General features: G+C 42.3%; 1 protein-coding gene across 1 annotated transcript in view; it reads left to right on the top strand.

The window, feature by feature from the left end:
* The window catches only part of LOC120988716 (somatomedin-B and thrombospondin type-1 domain-containing protein-like), a 40,781-nt gene that overhangs the window by 12,666 nt on the left and 5,082 nt on the right, over positions 1 to 23,033 (top strand). Inside the window, exons 2-4 of the mRNA XM_040416368.1 lie at positions 10,948 to 11,130; positions 11,232 to 11,322; positions 21,188 to 21,346. Of these exons, the coding sequence (XP_040272302.1) occupies positions 10,948 to 11,130; positions 11,232 to 11,322; positions 21,188 to 21,346 (433 nt within the window). The remainder of the gene's footprint in view (positions 1 to 10,947; positions 11,131 to 11,231; positions 11,323 to 21,187; positions 21,347 to 23,033) is intronic.

A 23,033-nucleotide genomic window follows, 5' to 3' on the forward strand; every position in this document is an offset into this window, starting at 1 on the left:
GCTTCCGTTGACTTCCGATCAATGACTCTGTTCCGCACCGTCTCTCCCCGGATTGCGCACCTATTCAAGTGAATGGGCCCGCATCCCTGATATGGTGCGCACTTGGCCTTTGTCCGCAGTTTGTGGGCTGAACTACAGGCATGGCCGGCACACGTCCATGTGCATGAGGCCTAACTGAGTGTTGGAAAGAAGGCATAAGTAGCATTGAAAAAGTCGCAAACACACAGATTGCGACTTTTCCATGACACAAATGTGGTGTAGGCTAATGATAAATCTTGGCCATTGAGTCTTCTTAACAAACTCTAACAGCATTGCTGAGCAGAGTCTGTTTTCAGTCTTCAGTTCTACTGAGTACTGAAGATGTCCTTGTGTAAGAAGTCGGATAGGCAAGTTGATGGGCAGTGATACTCAGGGAACATATACCGTACATAGTCAGGGACTGGGGTAGTGACAAGAGGCGACTGGAAGCCTCTGTATGCTGCACACAGGCGTCTTCAGCACTCATTATAACTGAAGACTGAAAACAGACTCTCCTTAGAAATACTGTTAGACTCAATGGGCCAGATTAATCATTGGCCTATGCCACATTGTGGCATGAAAAAGTCTCAAACTGTGTGTTTGCGACTTTTTCAACACCACTTATGCCTCCTTTCCAACACTCGGTTAGACCTCATGCACACACACAGCCGTGCCCATATTGCGTATTTGTGACGTGAAAAAGCGTGTTTGACTTTTTCAACACCACTTGTGCAAACATTTTTGCTCAAAGTGGCGTTTCTCCGCTGACCTCGCCACTTTCCCAAAAGTGGGGCTGGCGTAGATTTGAGGAGCATGGACTGGTACGCCTCATCATGCATTAGGCGCAGCATCCTGCAGTACGGGCAAGTCCTGTATGAAAAACTGGGCGATTCCACAACAAAAACCTGATGTGTTACAATTAAAGCTTTATGTGTCTTCTGTTCATTTGGATCCATACCAGGTATTAGCCCAAAAAACTGCATGAAAATGCAAACTGTGAACTAGGCTTGGACAGAAACCAGTATATGAATAGTTCTAATGAACAAAGCCAAAACATTAAAGGGGTTATCCCATGAATGTGAAAAATTAAAATCCGACATCATATAGTAAATGACAATCTCTTTCTAAGGCTCCATTCACACATCCGCAATTCCATTCCGCACTCTGCGGAACGGAATTGCGGACCCATACATTTCTATGGGGCCGCCCGACGTGCGGCCCCGATCCGGAATTGCGGACCCAGACTTCCAGGTCCGCAATTCCGATCCTGAAAAAAAATAGAACATGTCCTATTCTTGTCCTAAATAGCAGACAAGAATAGGCATATTCTCTTAGTGCCGGCAATGTGCGGTCCGCAAAATGCGGAACGCACATTGCCGCTGTCCGTGTTTTGCGGATCCGCAAAACACACACGGATGTGTGAATGGACCCTAAGGGCTCATGCACACAAACGTATTTTTTGTGGGTCGGATGTGGACACATTCACCTCAATAGGGCTGCAAAAGATGCAGACAACACATGTATGTCCGTTCCGTGGCACCAGCAAAAATATAGAACATGTCCTATTGTCTGCATTACGGACAATGATGGGACTGTTTTATTATGGGCCAGATGTTCCATTCCACAAAATGCGGAACGCACACGGCCGGTATCTGGGCTTCAGCCGAGTGCATAAGCCCTAACAAAGCTAGGACCAGCCCTGTACCTCACATGGATCCAGAGATCTCCCCATTCATTGATCCTGATGGCAGATCAGAGGGTGTGTCCTTTATCAGTGACCATTGCTGCAGCTCTCTAACTGTAAGTGCTCATGCACATGGCCGTAGTTTCAGTCTGCATCTGATCCTTGTTTTTTGCAGATCAGAGGCGGACCCATTCATCTCAATGGGGCCTCAAAAGATGCGGACAGTACACCCCTGTAAAAAAATAAAACATGTCCTATGCTTGCCCATTTTGCACTTGGCCGGGATCTATTTTGCAGATCCGTGATTTGCGGATCGCAAAACACTTGTGGCCGTGTACATGAGCCCTACGGGTGCATTAACACAACTGTGTCCGTTTTGCAGACCACAAAACATGGATACCGTCTGTGTGCACCCTGCATTAGGGTGTGGATCTATTAACTTTAATGGGTCTGCCATCTGCGAGATGCTGCCAAAGATAGGATGTATCGGCACAGATGCACACTACTACCTAGCTGGAGGAGTTCTTCGACATTTGTGCCAAGCGTAAATCGTAGTAAATTTGCCTGCCCCAGCATGGCCCCCAACACACCACCGCTCCGACCACCTGCCGAACACGGTGTAAAACCATCCATACACCTAAATACTATCACACGGCCGACTATTTGTAAAACTAAAATTAACTAACTAAACTAAAATAAAGCCACAAGTCCCCTAACAAATGATGCCCAGTGTGTGTTGTATTGTAGGCTCCAGCTATGGCTAATGGTGACAGTATGCTGCCTGTGGATGTGCAGTAAATAGAAGACTGGTTACGTTGCTGTTCATCATTTGTTTATGGGAAACATTGTTCATTTGAAACTAAATATATTGGCTTGGTTTTCACATTTGTCTGATTTGGGTTAGTTACATTTTCTGGAGATTACAACCAACGTGAACGCCTTTTCTCACCACCGCTTTGGTCACATGATGAGAGGAGCCTATGAACCTGACATTGCATTGCATGTTGAATGTAGTTTTCAGTGAAATTTCCAGCCCCACCTCTAGCAACAGGCAACTTCCCCCTTGCCAGTCTTCTGAATGGGGCCCATCTCTATTATTTCACATGGATGGACACATTGACAGGGGGTCAGAGGTCATGGTGAGTGTACACAGGCCATGCTGGGAAGCGCAGGCCAGACCCTTCCCCCTCCCAGTGCCCCCTTTGGGACATAGTGTAGACAGGTTCTTAGTAACTCTGTATTGTACCAGCGCTGTCCACATTGCTTTAATGTGAAGGCAGTCATGCCTGCATACAAGTGCAGCACAAAATAAAATTAAAAAGAGGCCAATATAGAAATAAGGTAGGTGTCTTTGGTTACACAAATAACATTATTATAAAAAAAAAATAATGTCCGTTTTCTCCTAGGTAGAAATGAAAACATTTTTCTGTAGCTCAGAGACAAATGAATATTTGTCATAACAATACATTTGTATGGGGATGTGTGTCTTCTCTGGGAAAGTGTGATACTGTACTTGTTCACTGGCTGATGCATTGCATATTAACTGCGGTTTTACACTAAAAAGCTCGCTGGATCTGTAGCAGATAAAAACTTTAGGTTAAAGGGGTTATCCTCAGGATGGGCACCGTGCACCCTCACCTATCAGCTGTTCTGTGTAGCTCCTTTGCCGGAACTACACTTGACCATTAACATTGTAGTGGACAGCGCTTATCTCTGCAGCACTGCTGATCGTGGGGGTGCCGGACCACCGACAATCAGCTAGTGATGGCCTGTCCTGGAGATAGGCTATCACTAGACAACCCACTAGAATCTCTTAGGCCTGTTTCACACGAGTGAGTTTTCCGCGCGGATGCGTTGCGGGAGGTGAACGCATTGCATCCGCACGGAATCCTGACCCATTCATTTCTATGGGGCTGTTCACATGAGCGGTGATTTTCACGCATCACTTGTGCGTTGCGTGAAAATCGCAGCATGCTCCTCTTTGTGCGTTTTTCACGTAACGCAAGCCCCATAGAAATGAATGGGGTTGCGTGAAAATCGCAAGCATCCGCAAGCAAGTGCGGCTGCGGTGCGATTTTCACGCATGGTTGCTAGGAGACGATCGGGATGGAGACCCGATCATTATTATTTTCCCTTATAACATGGTTATAAGGGAAAATAATAGCATTCTGAATACAGAATGCAAAGTAAAACAGCGCTGGAGGGGTTAAAAAATAAATAAAAAATCATTTAACTCGCCTTAATCCACTTGATCGCGATGTCGGCATCTCCTTCTGTCCCCTTTACTGAATAGGACCTGTGGTGAGCATTAATTATAGATCAAGGACCTTTTGATGACGTCACTCCGGTCATCACATGGTACGTCACATGATCTTTTACCATGTGATGACCGGAATGATGTCACCACAGGCCCTGTTGCTGCACAGAGATCAGATGAAGCCAGGAGGAGATGCCGGGCCGCGAACAAGTGGACTAAGGTGAGTTTTTTTTTAATTTATTTTTTTTAACCCCTCCAGCGATGTTTTACTATGCATTCTGTATTCAGAATGCTATTATTTTCCCTTATAACCATGTTATAAGGGAAAATAATACTATTTACAGAACACCGATCCCAAGCCCGAACTTCTGTGAAGAAGTTTGGGTTTGGGTACCAAACACGCGTGATTTTTCTCACGCGAGTGCAAAACGCATTACAATGTTTTGCACTTGCGCGGAAAAATCGCGGGTGTTCCCGTAACGCACCCGCACATTTTCCCGCAACGCCCGTGTGAAAGAGGCCTTAGGGTCCTTACACACATCAGTTAGGCACATGCCAAGATAACCAAAGGTATTTCTCTTAGCCACCTGAGTTTTCTGCCACAGTTTTGTTGTGCTTTTTGTACACAGTGGGGGAGATTTATCAAGACACTCTGGACACCAGAAACTCAAATCTATGACAGCTAGGAGCTGGTGTAGACTTGAACTATAACTTACAGCAGTTTCTGGCATTAGTTATAGTAAATCCGGTGGGCTATGATAAGCCCTGCCCCCTTTTTCTGCCTCTTTAGAAACGTGTTGAGAAGCTCAAAGTCTCAAATTATGATACAAATATGCCGTACATCATATTTGTTTCTTGTTTACACCACAAAAGTGGCGTAATGACTTTGATAAATTCCTCCAGTGTTTCTTACCGCTAACGTCTTCTTCATGGTGTTTTCCCCTGGAGAGAAGTTGTTGTGAAATGCCTGAAAAGAGCTCCTGCATGCTGTACTTTTGATAACTAGCAAGAAAGACAAAAAATGCCACCTAAATAACAATGCCATCAGCAAAAATTTCCTGCATTTCACATTCCCCATAGACTTTCAGCTAACATCTTGAGCTGGCGTTTTACAGCAAAAAGTACTACAAAAAATGCACGTGCAAAAAACACCACTAAAACACGCTGATCAGCTAGTGTTGGCACGAAGATAGGCTATCACTTAGTAAAGGCTGGACAATCCTTTTAATTCCTTAATATATCTTTATAGATGTCAGAGCTCTTTTTTTTTTTTTTTTTTTTTTTTTTTACACAGAAACATAGAATGTGTCAGCAGATAAGAACCATTTGGCCCATCTAATCTGCCCAATATACTGAGTACTATGGATAGCCCCTGACCCTATCTTATATGAAGGATGGCCCTATGCCTATCCCATGCATGCTTAAACTCCTCCACTGTATTTGCAGCTACCACTTCTGCAGGAAGGCTATTCCATGCATCCACTACTCTCTCAGTAAAGTAATACTTCCTGATATTACTTTTAAACCTTTGCCCCTCTAATTTAAAACTATGTCCTCTTGTAGCAGTTTTTCTTCTTTTAAATATTCTTTCCTCTTTTACCTTGTTGATTCCATTTTATGTATTTAAAAGTTTATATCATATCCCCTCTGTCTCGTCTTTCTTCCAAGCTATACATGTTAAGGTCCTTTAATCTTTCCTGGTTCAAATATCTGCATTGCTGCCACTAGTTGCTTACTGCAGGCTTATTTTATGTACGGAACACCATAGTATGCAGTTCACTACTGAGCTCCCTCTAGTGGTGTCTGCAGGCAACCAGCAAGTTTTCTTTGAAATCTGAAAATTTAAAATAACTTTCCTTCCTGCGCCTACTTCGAGCCAGCACCACCATTCTGTCATAGTCTTCAGCAAACGCGAGTGACATTCCGTAAACTGCTGCAGCCAATCACTTATCAGTGATTGGCTAATTAAAACGTCATCCCAGAGACCCAGGCAGGGTAGGACTGGCCCACTAGAGTAAGGCTACTTTCACACTATCGTTTTTTGCGGCTCCGTCATGGATTTGCAAAAACGCTTCCGTTACAATAATGCATCCGTCATGAACGGATCTGATTGTATTATCTGTAACATAGCCAAGACTGATCCGTCATGAACTCTATTCAAAGTCAATGGGGGACGGATCCGTTTTCTATTGTGCCAGATTGTGTCAGAGAAAACGGATCCGTCCCCATTGACTTACATTGTGTGCCAGGAAGGATCCGTTTGGCTCAGTTTCGTCAAGCGGACAGCAAAACACTGCAGGCAGCGTTTTGGTGTCCGCCTCCAGAGCGGAATGGAGAAGGAACGGAGGCAAACTGATGCATTCTGAGCGGATCCTTTTCCATTCCGGACACATTAGGGCAAAACTGATCCGTTGTGGACCTCAGAAGTTGAGCCCTCAGAATCATTTCCTCTGCTGGGCCCAAAGGACTTCAGTCCGACACAGGACCCAGGGAAAGATGAGTTTTTAAGTGCTCCTGGTACTTAGAAGAATTAAAATATTACTCACCTCCACAATTCTCGACTTCCTTACCTGGAAATGCCAGAAAAAATCCCTCTTAGCTAATCACTGGCTGAGATGGGTCACAAAGTGAAAGTCCTGTCTGTATTATTGTTTCTACTTGGGACCTTTTGTTAATATGTGTCATTTTCATTTACCACATATTAATATACTGTATCAATAAATGAAATATACTCTTGAAATACTGAATTAAATTGAACATCAGGGACATAACTTGAATCTCCAGGGCCCTCATGCAAGATCTGCTACAGGTCCCCCCCCCATCTGCTATACCACATAAGAAGACATCAAGATTAAAAAACTGATGACTAGGAGCACTTGGATGTGAGGGCACATGGTCCACTACTACTGCTACACCGCTGCAGAAAATGTTATAATGGCATTTTTGCATCTAGTGAGATGTCATTATCCACAATTGCATATAGCATGAATGACTTGTAATGCCTGTATGATGCTCCAAAGAGACTGAGACCTAAGTAGCATAACCATTTTAAAAGCAGGCTTTGTATGTCATTGAAAAGTTTTCTGCAATATAATCAGTAATGGTTGATGTCACGCTGTTTTTTGTCAGTACGTGTTGTGTTTGTTTCATATCACCTAATGAGGGCGAGAACAGCTTTGCCCAAAAGTTCTCGTGTCCTGGCATGGTATCACCACATGCCAACGGATATTGTAAGCCTATTAATCAGAGGGGGCATCAATAAAATGTTAATTTACTAGCATTTACATATTTTTCTCATTTTAAATTTTAATAATACTTATAGTTTTTAGCGAATTAAAGTCAAATTAACATTTCACTGCAGTCTGCTATAAGCAACCGGAAGAAATGTACAGTATATACGGTGCATTCCAAAAATCTTCAGATCCTTTCACTTTTTCACATTTTGTTGTGTTGCAACCTTGTGCTAAAATTTTAAAAAGTTTTTCCCCATCCATCTACACTCAATTCCCCATAATGATAAGTGAAAGCAGAATTTTAGAAGTTTTTGAAAATTTATTAAGGAAAGGCAAAATTTTGCATGGACATAAGTATTCAGACCCTTTACAATTGTAATTTAGCTCTTGGGGCCTCCCATTTCTTTTGATAATTTTTTTTGATGTTTCTACACCTTGATTGGAGTCCACCTGTGGTGAATTCAGTTGAAAGGACATTATCTGGAAAGCTACACCCTTGTGTGTGTATATATAAGATCTTACAGCTGACAGTGCGTGTCAGAGCAAAAACCAAGTCATTAGGGAGGAATTAACTGCCTGTAGAGCTCAGAGACATGATTGTATGGAGGCACAGATCTGGGGAAGGGTACTAAAATTTCTGCTACACTGAAAGTTTCCAAGAGCACAGTGGCCTCCATTATTCTTAAAGGGAAGAAGTTTAGAACGGGACTAGTGGCTAGTGACTAGGCAGGGCTGGCACCACCCCTTACAAGTCAGTCTAGTGTTGTCTGTTGACAAGTGCACAGCTGAAAAGCAGTTTGGAGCAGAGTCCATCAGGGAGATTCAATTCGCTTGAGGATTATAAAAGCTAAAGTGACAGTATTTGTGCCAGCCCTTGGAGGAAAGAGATATTGGATCTTATAGAACGTTTAGTGACCACAGTGGAAGATTGCAGAGCATTCATCAGAGAAAGGTAAACACACATGGTGGCCACAGCCTTCTTTACATGTGGTGGGAACAAACAAGGCTCAGGTAGTCGATCATACCCAAAGGAGAAAAAGGACCCTCTGTCCAGAGACTGTATATCCACTGAGAATACTACAGAGTTAACATATAGTTAGAGAGCGAGAAATCACACTTCTTGTTTGAGTTGGAAAGCTTGTGCAGACTATTGGAAATGTACAAATATATACAGCCATAGGGAATTGCATATGTAAAATGTAAAGACTGCATCTAAGGCTACTTTCACACTAGCGTTTGGAGCTCCTATAATGCAGAAGTTTGCATCCGTTCAGAACGGATCCGTCTGCATTATAACTTAGAAAAATTTCTAAGTGTGAAAGTAGCCTGAGCGGATCCGTTCAGACTTTACATTGAAAGTCAATGGGGAACGGATCCGCTTGAAGATTGAGCCATATTGTGTCATCTTCAAGCGGATCCGTCCCCATTGACTTCCATTATAAGTCTGGACGGATCCGCTTGCCTGCGCACGGCCAGGCGGACACCCGAACGCTGCAAGCAGCGTTCAGGTGTCCGCTCACTGAGCGGAGCGGAGGCTGAACGCTGGCAGACTGATGCATTCTCAGCAGATCCGCCTCCACTGAGAATGCATTGTGGCAGTACGGATGCGTTCGGTGCCGCTTGTGAGCCCCTTCAAACGGAGCTCACGAGCGGACACCTGAACGCAGGTGTGAAAGTAGCCTTATGTGTACAAGTTCCAGGGAATCCTGCCTTATACCTCACTGCAATCACTAAGGCCGGGTTCGCATCACGTTTTATGCTTCCATTTCACGTATATGTTAGCATAAAAGGATACAAAAACGCAACATGCCATGTTCTTGTATCCTGCAGATTTCGATAAAAAAAAGTATACTTTTTTTTTTTTTAACAATAGAATTCTATGGTGAACGGATGCCACTGTATGGCTTCAGTCTGAGGCATGTGTTTAAAGGGGTTGTCCGGGTTCAGAGCTGAACCAGGACATGACACCTTCTTCCCTCATTCAGAATGAATGAGTGGAGCATTTGAGCATTTCATGCTCTGATGTTCCCCGTTGCTCTGCGCTGAATCACGCAGGGCAAGGTCTTTTTCTTTAGATCCAGTGAAGTACGGGGTCTCACTATGGAGACTTCCGCCTAGCAGTAAGCCCTGTGACGTCACCGGCACTAATGGGCGGTCTAGGGCAGCGCTACAGACCACCCATTGGTGATGTCACCGGGATCACTGCTAGGCATAAGCCTCCACTTAGCAGTGAGAATGTAAACAAAACAGCCTTTGTGCGATGAGGGAAGAAGGAACAACCTCTTTAATGTATATGTTTTTAAAAAAAATATACATTAAACAGATGGGAAAAATGTGATGTGAATCCATTGTAACCAAAGCAACACCTTGACACCATCAGGCAGGAGATCCCTAACATCAGGGAGTGTCCCAAAGTGAAGAACAGGTGCTCCGTTAGAGGAGCAGAACAATGAAAATAACGGAAGTTACAGGTTCCATTGACTATAGTGAAGTCCGCTCAGGAGTCTGGGTTTTATTTTGCGGACAAAAAAGACCTGTATGACAAACTTTACACTCTGCTATTTTTGATGGCATCTGCAACAGAGGCCAGAATGGCGCCTTCAAAGGCAGATGTGAACAAACCCTAACAATATCACAAGTTAAAGGTACTAGATTTCTGGAGATGGGACATTGATCAGGGGCTTTATTTTTCTGGATCTGGGTTTTCCAGGCTTTTTAATATTGATGACCTATCCTAAGGATATGTCATCAATATCAGACCGACTCCCCCCCCCCCCCCCCACCGATCAACTGTGCGCGCGCCTTCCCTTCATACAGCTGCCGGGTGTCGGACCCCCACCGATCTGATATTGATGACCCATTTTGAGGGTAGGTCATTAATATTAAAAGCCCGGAGGAACACCTTTGTGTGCCTTCGTACAAAATTGTTACATTTCTGTGGGCAATTTACAGATCTGTACAACATGTAATGTGTTCCATGACACATATTTTGGATATGCTGCCATAGGAAAAAAATTATTTGACAAAGCATTCTATAATTGTCTAAAACTACAGTAAGTTCAACCAGTATTATGCTTTATAATATCTGTTGGTGCCATCTGCACTGGGAAGCTTTGGTATGTCACTAGACCATCTTATGTACAGTGGGAAGCTGTCTATGTTGTAGTGAAGTGTTGGTTTCAGGCCAAAATAAACCGCTGAGGGAGGCGCCGAAGCATATGTAAATATGCAGACAGGACCCGTGTGAGAAAGAGTGTCCAGCCGGATCTGATACAGAAACATGGACTGCAAACATAACATCCTGCCGCCTCTATCGTGCACCCGCTGTGTCGCCCTGACATTATGTCAAAAAGAAAAATTGACTCCACCTCAGTACTTGTTCCTGCACTGAAGGAGAAGAGGTATTCCAGTGAGAAGGTCACTGGAACTAATCATCAGAAGGCTAGAATTTGGTCATGCTTTTGTTAATGACCAAGCATTCTGGTATATTGATGTTTCCATATTTATGTGATGGTTCATTTCTGGCATCAGTATTATCCTATGTGACTGTATAAAGTGCTTTTCATCCAGGCCGTCACTCAACTACCATTTAAATACATGCCATGTGTTATACTGTAAGGACTGCCTGGGTGCTCAAGCTGTAAGCCCTGTGAAAATATTTTATTTTCTTATAATTATCAAAATGAAGCATATTATTTTTTTTTATCCTTTTCTTGCCCATTTCCAGAATAATGTCCATTTTCTTTCCCTTGCAGTCACACACTGTGTAGTTGGGCCGTGGGGGCCATGGAGTGAATGCAGTTCTCTCTGTGGAGTTGGGAGCAAAGAAAGATTGCGGCAAGTCAAAGTACCTCCGCGTAGTGGAGGAAACCCCTGTCCAGATCTTAGACAGCGCCGTGGCTGCTATGGCGAAGACTACACCTGTCCTTCCTCCAAAGGTTACATAACATTTTTGTATATTGTATTAAATATGAGCTTTTGGCAATTTTTATCCTTTTAAAGAAATCCTAGAAACTCACCCGTCTTTTACTTGTTACAGAGGTGGCTAAGATATTGCCAAGCTCTTTCAAAAGGGATTCTAGAGGTCCTTGGAGAAGGCCCCACACCATGATTTCTTTAAGGACCTCAAGGTAAGGAGGATACATTAATGCAATATACCTTCAATATTTGGGTGTATTTTGCCTTAGTGTTGGAAACTGTAGATGTAGAGAGGGAGAAGGGTATTAGTTTTGGGATGTGGATAAATTGATAGGAGTGAAAAATACGTTGCTTGTCACATTCGAACCATCTGATGTCTGTTTACACACAAAATTACATAAATAGACAACACAGAGGCACTCCTAAAACTCATATTGACCACTTACCTTACATCATGAAAGGAGTCACTACTTGCATTTTTAAATGACTACTTATGAGCTCTGTCTATTTAGATGTATACTAATCTGAGTAGATCTCAGTTTATATGGAAGTTACTTTAATAGTTGAAAACCATAGGAGAGCCTTAGTAAAATGTGAGAGGTCAGCTCTTGTGTTCTACATTGTTACTGTGAGTCCTGTTAATGAGCTAAGCCACAAGGTAGCTGAGAATGCCCACTACGTTAATCCTTTCATCTTCCTGCCAGAGATGACTTGTTAATAAAGAAAAGTCTAACTGGCAGAAGGAAAGGTAACAACAAAATCTGGCAGAAAGGGAAGACTCTTCTCTCGCATTTCAAGTACATTAAGAAAAAAAAAACTTTTGACCCAGCCAAGCCTTTAAACCTAGTTTGTACCCAATAACATCCTTAACTCTTCACTGCATAATTGGGCAGTTTTGCCTTTCAGCAGCTTTGGAAAGCTGGGTAGCAAAGTAGAGGTATGCCGAAGAGCCAACTTCGGATTCCTGTTTTAAAATGGTTTTAAAGTTGTAGAATCAAAGCCCGAAGTTATTCCCTGAAGTCTTGCGCAATTTCGGACTTGACACATTTTTCCTCCCCACAGCACATACATTTTAATTTTGTACCGAGAGAGGTCTCCATACAGAGACCTATCAGACCTATCTTAAACTACAGAGACAGGGCTGCTATTCTTGCAGCGGCATGTCAAAAGGGAGTCATCAGTTTGGTGCAAGAATAGCTTTCCAACTCCAAATTCAAAAAGTCTTCCAGTATATATCTGTGTGTATTATGTAACTTTTTTTTTTCATTACCAACATTTAAATAATATGATGAATACTTTTTATGAATAGATTTGTTTGATTAATGTAAAAGGTTGCATATAAATTGACAGGAAAATTATGATTCCTTATTCTCTGCATATTCCCAAATATTGACAGTTCTCCCTACATAGAAAACTGATACATGAAAAAATAGTCAAATAAATAGGTTTATTCATATAAAACTCATGTCTCCCATCAAAGCATTCTCATGGCTTTATTGGACAGCATAGGAGTCTTCCCAACAAAGCCAACAATGAATAAAAGGCTCTTTTAAATATATAAATTACAGTTTCCTATGAAAAATGTAAGACTTGCTTAGGGCCCTTTCACACTTGCGTTCTTTTCTTCCGGCATAGAGTTCCGTCGTCGGGGCTCTATGCCGGAAGAATCCTGATCAGTTTTATCCTAATGCATTCTGAATGGAGAGAAATCCGTTCAGGATGTCTTCAGTTCCAGAACGGAACGTTTTTTGGCCGGAGAAAATACCGCAGCATGCTGCGCTTTTTGCTCCGGCCAAAAATCCGGAACACTTGCCGCAAGGCCGGATCCGGAATTAATGCCCATTGAAAGGCATTGATCCGGATCCGGCCTTAAGCTAAAAGTCGTTTCGGCGCATTACCGGATCCGACGTTTAGCTTTTTCTGAATGGTTACCATGGCTGCCGGGACGCTAAAGTCCTGGCAGCCATGGTAAAGTGTAGTGGGGAGCGGGGGAGCAGTATACTTACCGTCCGTGCGGCTCCCCGGGCGCTCAAGAGTGACGTCAGGGCGCCCCAGGCGCATGGATGACGTGATCACATGGATCACGTCATCCATGCGCATGGGGTGCTCTGACGTCATTCTGGAGCGCCCCGGGAGCCGCACGGACTGAGTATACCGCTCCCCACTACTACTATGGCAACCAGGACTTTAATAGCGTCCTGGGTGCCATAGTAACACTGAACGCATTTTGAAGACGGATGCGTCTTCAAATGCTTTCAGTTCACTTGCGTTTTTCCGGATCCGGCAATTGGAGTACACGCAAGTGTGAAAGAGGCCTTATTACATACCAATTTAACCCCTTCACGACCACTCCGTGTAAATTTATGTTGGTAGTCGGGCATTTAAAAATGGTTCCCTCTTGTGAGCATGCTCTTTTAATATGATAACGTTGATCGCATACATTTAACCCCTCAGATGCCGTGGTCAAATGTGACCACAGCATCTGGAAAGTTAAAGACCGGGAACGCGCGCTCCCGTGCATGCTCTGGCTCCCCCTGGCAAAGATGGGGGGGGGGGGGGGGGGGAGCCAGATGCAGTGTGCGGCAGCCCATGTACTCAGGAGTGGTACAGGGCTGCCGTATTCCAGTTCCTATGAAGAGCCTGCCTGTGGCAGGGCTCCATATGAATGGGGTCATTTATCAAACTGGTGTAAAGTAGAACTGGCTTAGTTGCCCATAGCAACCATTTTTGACAGCCCCTTTGGAAAATGAAAGGTGGAAGCTAGTTCTACTTTACACCAGTTTGATAAATAACCCCCATTAGTGTAATTGTCATAGACAATTGTCATATGAAAAAGCAATCTAATGATTGCTTATTAGAGATGAGCGAATTTCCGCTTATGAAATTAGTTTGCGATTCGTTTACTGGTAAAAGCAGAATTGCGTTATGGATTCTGTTACCATGGACCATAAATGCAAATCTATGACGGAATGCATAACTGAATGCCTTTAGAGTCATTCCGTTATTCTTTCCGTCATAATAGAAGTCTATGGGCTGCATAACGGATCTGTCCCGTTTCCGTTATGCAGGAGAGGACTCCCCTGCATAATGGAAACGGGACGGATCCCTCTAAAGACATTCCATCATAGAATTGCGTTTATGGTCTGCGGTAACTGAATCCATAACGCAATTCTGCTTTTACCAGTAAAACGAATTGCGAACGAATTTCAAAATATCAAATTCTATCATCTCTTCACTGGGTGAACTTTAAAAAAAAGTGTTAAAATATATATATTTTTTTAATATAAAAAAAAAATATTTAAATTCAAATCACCCCCCTTTCCCCAAAATTAAAATAACAATACATTAATAATTTAAGCAAATTAACATTATGGGCATTGCCCATGCTATTAAAATATAACAAAATATATATCTCATACAGCAAATGAAGAAATGGCCGATTCTGCATTTTCTTTGTCACTTCACTTCTCTCAAAAAAGAACTAAGAAAAAGAAAAACACAAGAAAAACTATATATATGTGGTATCGTTGTAATAATTGTGACCTGGAGAATAAAAGTAACAGGTCAGTTTTACCACGTAGGAAATGCAGTACAAAAACCCCCCATAAAACATGGCATGGTGTTTTTTTTTTTCACCCCATTTGAAATTTTTCCCCCCGCTTCCCACCATATTCTATGCAACTGTAAATCGTGCCATTAGAAAGTGCATTTTGTCCTGCAAAAAACAAGCCCTTATATGGATATGTGAATGAAAAAATAAAAAAGTTATGGCTTTGGGAGGGTTAAGAGTAAAAAATGAAAACACAAAATCACCTGGTCTTGAAAGGGTTAATGCATATCTAATTTTTTTTATTTATTTTTTTCCATTTGATTATTTCAGCATGCATTATATAAGCGGCTGTAAATATTAACACCCTCTGTATAGTGCTTGCAATATATTTGATTGGAGCAATATAAGAATATAAAATAAAACCCCTTTTGCCTGGTTTTGTAGATTTTACAAAATCTTGGCATACATGAGAACGTGTGACCTATAACCACAGGCCAGACTCTTGTGCACTCAGTATCAGGTGGCTGTGCCAAGCTTCCAGCACACAGCAGGGGTGGCATTGTTCTTTCCCCAAACAGCTTTATTTTCAGCTGATACACGCCTTTAATGTTTTTCTACACCTCCGCTGCAGGCATAGGACTTTCCATGTTGAACTGCTATTCTCCAGAGAGAGAAGAAATAAGCACTAGTCATGTTAGTAAGACATCCGTGTCTCCCCGTGTTCCCTAATACCTATCACTCTGTACTCTGCAATAACACCGGTAATTATACACCGACAGCAGACTGGAAGAACAAGGCATTTTGTTTTTCAATTAACTCAATCAGTGCTTTTCTAATTGTATTTTTTAGTAGTACTGCACAGCTACATTTGCAAAGTCATCTGCTGGCATCTGTCAGCAGATACAGTATGTACCTATGAAACTGGCTGACCTGTTACATGTGCGCTTGGCCGCTGAAGACATCTGTGTTAGTCCCATGTTCATATGTACCCGCATTGCTGAGAAAAATGAAGTTTTAATATATGCAGATGAGCCTCTAGGAGGCTGTTACACCTAGAGGCTCAGCTCTCTCTGCAACTGCTGCGGCCTCACCACTTTGACAGGACCAGGCAGTGAAAACGTCATGACACCTGGCCCTGTCAATCAACGTGGAGAGGGTGCAGCAGTTGCAGAAAGAGCACCTCCCCCGTTGCTCCTAGAGGCTCATTTGCATATATTAAAACCTCATTTTTCTCAGCAATGCGGGCAAATATGAACATGGGACCAACACCGATGCCTTCAGCTGCCAAACACATATGCAGCAGATCAGCCTGTTTCATAGGTACAAATCTGCTGACAGATGTCCTTTTAACCAGTTCTTGACCGCTCATTGACTATAAACTTCCAGGCAGTCGGGACTTATCTCTGACGGACGTTTTGGAACATCCATTCAGAAATCGCAGCTGCACTCTAATCGTGCAGATGCTGAGCAGGGAGCCCCCTGTCGGTGACAGCAGAGCACCCCTGCCTTGTAGATCACTGTATACACAACAATGAACAAGTGCTGTGTATACAGCTGAGAAAGTTCTGTGCCGCTTCATGTTTCGACCCCATTGATCATGTGATTGCCGGGGCCAGGAGCTGCCATGTCTTCCTAGATCAGCTCTGCAGTGAGGGTGCCTCTCTGGGGGATGTATTCCCCCTGTAACCTGGGCTGACATAATCGGCAGTAAATTTTTTTTTTAATGTATGACCTAATGGGTGGGGGCGCACTAAGCGTGAAATAAAGAAAAAAAATGTGTTTTATAAAAATAAAAGCTCCAGGTGTGTAAAAAAAAAACAAAAAAAAAACGCCCTTTGCCCTAATAAAGTCATTTAACAATTGAAAAAAATATATATATTTATCGCCATGTCTAACTACCAGTTCTATAAAAATATTACATGATCTACTGATAAAAAGTAAAGTCTGTCCTTCAAAAGATAAGCCCTCACACTTTTACTTTGGTAGAAAACTAAAAATGTTATGGATGTTAGTAAACAATAACAGATTTTAAATAAAAAGTGATTTTGTTATGCAAAGTAGTAAAACATGAAGAAAAACTATAGAAGTTTGGTATCGCCATGATCGTATTAACCTGCAGAATAAAGTTATCCTATCATACATACCACCTGATGAACCCCATAAAAAACACTGACAGAATTTCAATTTTTGCCTACCTCGCCTCCCAAAAAATTAGTTAACAATCGATCAGAAAGCCAAATATACCCCAAAATGTCAATAAAAACTGTTTGAAGTGAATCCAGCAACTCATCTTCTTAAACATCATGCTTTATTGGTCACTTTAAAACTCAGTAGGTGCATACATGTTCATCTACGCGTTTCGGACGATCAGATGTCGTCCTTTATCGTGGCATGAAAGATGACATGTGATCGTCCAAAACACGTAGCTGAACACGTATGGACCTCTGGATTTTTAGATTAAATCAAGTTTTATTAACTTTTCCTCACCAAAAGTGCAATACAATTGCCAACAGGACATGTCAGATATACCGTGGTCAAATTATCCGGACAAACAATTGCACAAAATAAACTATATTGAAAGTTTAGAGACATAAAAAGATGTAGGACAAGACACACTAGGGAGGGGTCCTCTGTTTACTCTATCAGTAAAGAGAAGATGCATTGCTTAAAGCGTTAGTGGTCATGGGTCCATTGCTCTTAAGCAGTTGGGCCTCCTTCAAGCCAAATGTGAAATTGAGGGGATCCTAGATGCCACATGGAAAGGAATTCGGAACAACTCACTTTCTCTGGTGCAACTATATCTTCCAATTGCATGATTCTATGTAGTTCCTCAGCCCAATTTACTCTAGAGGGAGAAGTGGTAGATTTCCAAAATCTAAGAATAACCAATCTCAAGATGTGAGGCATTGAGGGAGAGTGGGTTTTGGCCAATCCATTGGAAGCTCGAAAGTCCCAAGGAAATTCAGGAGATCTCTTAGAGAAACCCCACCGATAGGAAATCCCTTTATCTCGGTGAGTCAAAAGTCTGAGTGCTCTGCTGAGTTGAAGAGTATGTCTGGAGAGATCCACCATTATAGAGATAGAGCTTTCATTAAGCTTTAACTCCTCTTGCTCCCTCACTGCATTCGTAATGACCTCCTTTTCTGTATTAAAGTGAATTCGATATATATATATCTAGCTGGATCTGTAGACTTCAGTCAAGAGACCTATGCAGTCTATGAGTATAGGGTCCTTAATCGACTTACCAAGCAAGGGTTTAAACAACTTCAGTGTAGCCAGCTCCAGTTCTGCAGGCTGAATAGTTTCAGGGATACTCCAGTATCCGGAGGTTGTTTCAGCAATGCAGATTCCCAAGATCATCTAAATGTGCCATCACTGAAGATATTTGTGCGACTTGGTCTGCTATAGCGCTAGAGTGGGTATCGAGCTGTGAAAATATCTCCAACTTCCTCCACTACCTGGCCAAGGTAGTGCAGGTTCTCAACTGCCTCCCTTTCTCTTTTATGCACTGCTTCTTAGTGGGGATAGCTTTCAGATGCTCCTTCCAACTCCAGGAATCCTCATCCTCCAGGCCAGAGAAGTCCAGTTATAATGCATCCACCAGTGGTGCGCCAGGGCGACTGTGCAGGGCCTCTGCTTCAAATACTGGGCCGGCGTGATCTGATGGCGCCATCTTACTCGCCCCTTCACCGTCTGCAGTCTATGAGCCAGTCTGAAAAAAGTGTTGAATACTAAGTACCTCCGGTTCTCCTGAGGGTGGCAAGACCTGTGTCTTGCCTTTTCTTCTTGCCCCCCACCATTATCAGGTAATAATAGGCCAAGTAGCTAGAGATAAAGACTGTTTTGCAACACGGGCAGCCTGAAGCTCAGCTAGGCAAGCCATGACGCGCGCCCCCCCCCCCCCTATGGACTTTTAAAGTGACCAATAAAGCATGATGTTTTTAAGAAGACTAGTTGCTGGATTCACTTCAAACAGCCAAGTGTTATAAATTCTAGGAAACGCTTGTTGTGTCAAAGTGCTCAATAGACCCCTTAAAAATTCCTTAGATGGTGTAGTTTCCGAAAATGTTCACTTTTGGGGGGTTTCAACTGTAAGGCTATCTCAGGGTCTCTTCAAATGCAACTTAGAACCCAATGACCATTCCAGCAAAATCTGCCCTCTAAAAACCATATTGCGCTGCTTGGCCTTCTGAGCCCTGCAGTTTACAACCACATATTGGGTGTTTCTGTAAACTTCAGAATCAGGGTAATAAATATTTAGGTTTGTTAACCCTTGCTATGTTAGGGCTCTTGCACACGTCCATAGCCTGGTCTGCAAATTGCGGACCCACAAAACACAGATACCGGCATTCCGTACACCATTTGGGGAACGAAACGTCCTGACCTCTATAGAACCGTCCTATCTTTGTCTGTAAAATGGACAAGAATAGGACATGTTCTATCTTTTTACGGCTGCCACGGACATACGGAGTACTGTCCGCATCTTTTGTGGCCCGACTGAAATGAATTGGTCTGCATCCGACCCACACAAACTGCAGATCGGATGCGGAAGAAAAATGTGCTTTAGTGCAGGAGCCCTAACAGGAAGAAATTGATTAAAATGGAAAATCTGCAAAAAAAAAGTGACCTTTTTAATTTCACTTCCATTTTGCTTTAACTCCTGTGGAATACCTAAAGGGTTAATAAAGTTTGTAAAATCTGTTTTTAATAAATTTAGAGGTTTCTAAAATGGGGTAATTTATGGGTGATTTTCTATTATGTAAGCACCTCAAAGTGACTTCAAAACTGAATTGGCATAGATTTTGGAAATTTTCTTGAAAATGGAAAAAATTGCTTCTAAAATTCTAAGCCTTCTAACGTTCTAAAACAATAAAATGTCATTTACAAATTGATTCATAAAAATAAAGTAGACATATGTTGAATGTTAGTTAATAACTATTTTATAACACTATCTGTCTTAGGGCTTTTGCACACAACCATCAGATGTTTTGCAGACCTCAAATTGCGGATCCGCAAATCATTGATACTGTCCGTGTGCATTCCGCATTTTGCATAACGGAACAATAATAGGATATGTTCTACTTTTTTCTGGAATGATCATGTGGCCATACAGACACGGAATTGCACACTAAGTAATTTCCGGTTTTTTTGCAGCCCCGGGGAAGTGAATGGTTCCACATATGGGGCACGATAAAAACGGAACGGACACGGAAAAAAAAAAATTCATTTGCATGAGCCCTTAAAAGCAGAGAGATTCAAATTTATAAAATAGCGAATTTTTCCAAATTGTTAGTAAATTTGGGATTTTTTTTAATAAATAAAGGTAAGACATATTGACGCAAATTTACCACTAACATATGAAATACAATGTGTCACTAGAAAACAATCTCAGAATATCTTGGATAAGTAAAAGTATTTTAAAGTTATTACCACATAAAGTGACACATGTCAGATTCGCAAAATTAGGTTTGGTCAGGAAGGAGGGTAAATGACCGGGTCTGGAAGTGGTCTTATATCACCCTTAGGCCCCTTTCACACGGGCGAGTATTCCGCGCGGGTATAATGCGTGATAATCGCAGCATGCTCTATATTGTGCGTTTTCCATGCAACGCAGGCCCCATATAAGTGAATGGGGGTGCGTGAAAATCGTAAGCATCCGCAAGCAAGTGGAGACTATCGGGATGGAGACACGATCATTTATTATTTTCCCTTATAACATGGTTATAAGGGAAAATAATAGCATTCTGAATACAGAATGCATAGTACAATAGCGCTGGAGGGGTTAAAAAAATTTAACTCCCCTTAATCCACTTGATCGCGCAGCCCGGCTTCTCTTCTGTCGTCTTCTTTGCTGTGTGCAGGAAAAGGACCTGTGGTGACGTAAATCCGGTCATCACATGATCCATCTCCATGGTAAAAGATCATGTGACGGACCATGTGATGACCGGAGTGATGTCACCACAGGTCCTTTTCCTGCACACAGCAAAGAAGAAGACAGAAAAGAAGCCGGGCTGCGCGATCAAGTGGATTAAGGTGAGTTAAATTATATATTTTTTAAATTTACTATGCATTCTGTATTCAGAATGTATTATTTTCCCCTATAACATGGTTATAAGGGAAAATAATAGCAATCTACAGAACACCGATCCCAATCCCGAACTTCTGTGAAGAAGTTCGGGTACCAAACATGCCGATTTTTCTCACGCGCGTGCAAAACGCATTACAATGTTTTGCACTCGCGCGGAAAAATCGCGCAGGTTCCTGCAACGCACCCGCACCTTTTCCCGCAACGCCCGTGTGAAAGAGGCCTTAGACTACATGAAAAAAAAAATAATAATAGATGTTATTTACATACACATTTTGGCTAATCAGAATAAATGCATATTAATTGTTATTGCCTTGCAGGATAACAGGCTGAACTGGATGGACAAATGTCTTTTTTCAGCCTTATAAACTATGTTACTATGTTATGCTGGTACATAAACAACGTGTGTAATGCGATATATGTATTTTTTTTATTCTCTCAGTTATTGTGTCTACTTCAGACTGAAACATGTGGGACCTGCCTGTTGGCTGCAAAACTGGGGCAGACAGTTGACCGGAGAACAAGTTGTATGTGTAGAGTGCCAGACTGAAGCAATGGATGCTAGTGGGCGGTGCCGAGGGGATGGTCTCGCTGGTGCAAGGTAAGAGATCATTGGGTAGATAGGACTGGAGGTAGAAAGTGTATTTAAAGTGTGTCTGTCAGCACTTTTGACCATGCTAAACTGCTGACAGTTCTAGGTATGGGCTAAGGAGCGCAGTACAGACATAACTGTTGTGGAGCTTTTTCTCATCAGGAATAGTGTGAATATGAAGTTTTATTCTTCCAAATTCTGTTCTCTCAGGTGCCCGGGGCAGGACTCTCTGCATTGAGCTGCATCACAGCTCCTGGATAGATGCTACAACTGTCACTCAGAGCACAGGGGAGGGCTCAAAGCAGCTCTGTGTAGATAGCACTTCAGAATTAAGCTTTATAGTTTAACCACTCCTCAGAGAAAAGCTCCACAAAAAGTATGTTTGTACTGCTTTCCCCAGCCACTACCTAGTGCTATCACCAGCTTAGGATGGTCAAAACTGCTGACAGACTCGCTTTAAGGTAAAGGCGACAGGACAGTAACTGTACTCTAATAAGCATGGGACAGGTATAGATACAATTAAATACAAAGCTGAATTTACAACCTATTAGTGTGGGGTCAGCAACCTTCGGCACTCCAGCTGCTGTGAAACTACAAGTGCCAGCATGTACTCTTACTCATCTATTCTTGTAACTCTCATAGAAGTGAAACTCCTATATAGATTCATTACACACAGAGGGATCTATTTCAAGCATTTATTTTAATGTTGATGATTATGGCTTACAGCTATCGAAAACCCAAAAGTTGGTGTATCAGAGAATTAAAGAATATTATATAAGACCAATTAAAAAATGATTTTTAATACAGAAATGTTGGGCTACTGAAAAGTATGTACAGTATATGCATTCAATACTTGGTCGATCTCATTTTTCATGAATTATTGAATTAGTGTGGCGTGACATGGAGGCGATCAGCCTGTGGCACTGCTGAGGTATAATCAGGGCTGGTTTTAGACAAAATGTGGCCCTGGGCAAAATCAAAAGTGGGGCCCCAAATCTTGTAATAATGTACTAACAACAGTTACATTCTGTCGATTCCGGTGCTCTCTCACAGATTTACAACCCGTAAAGCTCCTCACACAGTTCTTCACCCTCATGGCCCCAGAATATGCCACATGCCCCCTCCTTTCACAGCAATGAGTTCCCCTTACTCACGGCATCTGAGAGTGCTAAAAAACGCAAGTGTGGGATTCCTCTTCAGGCGCGCTTTCCCAGTGGAGATCAGGGAAAGCACCCTGTTCTAAAAATGAGTCGCAGCCTGTACTAGGCTTCCAGGCTCATTGTTAGTATATCCCAGTTCAGGCCACTAGATGGCAGCACTGAACTGTGATAAAGTGATTTCTATACAGAATAATGGAGCAATTTACATCTGATGATTGTAAGTTGTGGTCCACTTGGGGTACTTAACAAAAAGAAAAAAAAGTTTTGAAAATATAAAAAAATCATAAAAATTTAAATTGCCCCCATTCCCCAAAATAAAAAGAAACAAAAAAAAAACTGAATTATGGGCATCGCCGCATACGAATGGCGTAACAGAGAATTTATAAAAGGCTGTTTCGAGTTTTTTTTAATCACTTTATATCCCAAGAAAATTGCATAAAAAGTGATCAAGTCATGCACAACCCAGATGGTATTGTCAAAAACGGCAGATCATTCCGCAAAAAAAATGAGCCCCCACACATCTCCGTGGACATAAC

This window comes from Bufo bufo, chromosome 2 (genome assembly GCF_905171765.1).
Source record: "Bufo bufo chromosome 2, aBufBuf1.1, whole genome shotgun sequence".
Taxonomy (NCBI): domain Eukaryota; kingdom Metazoa; phylum Chordata; class Amphibia; order Anura; family Bufonidae; genus Bufo; species Bufo bufo.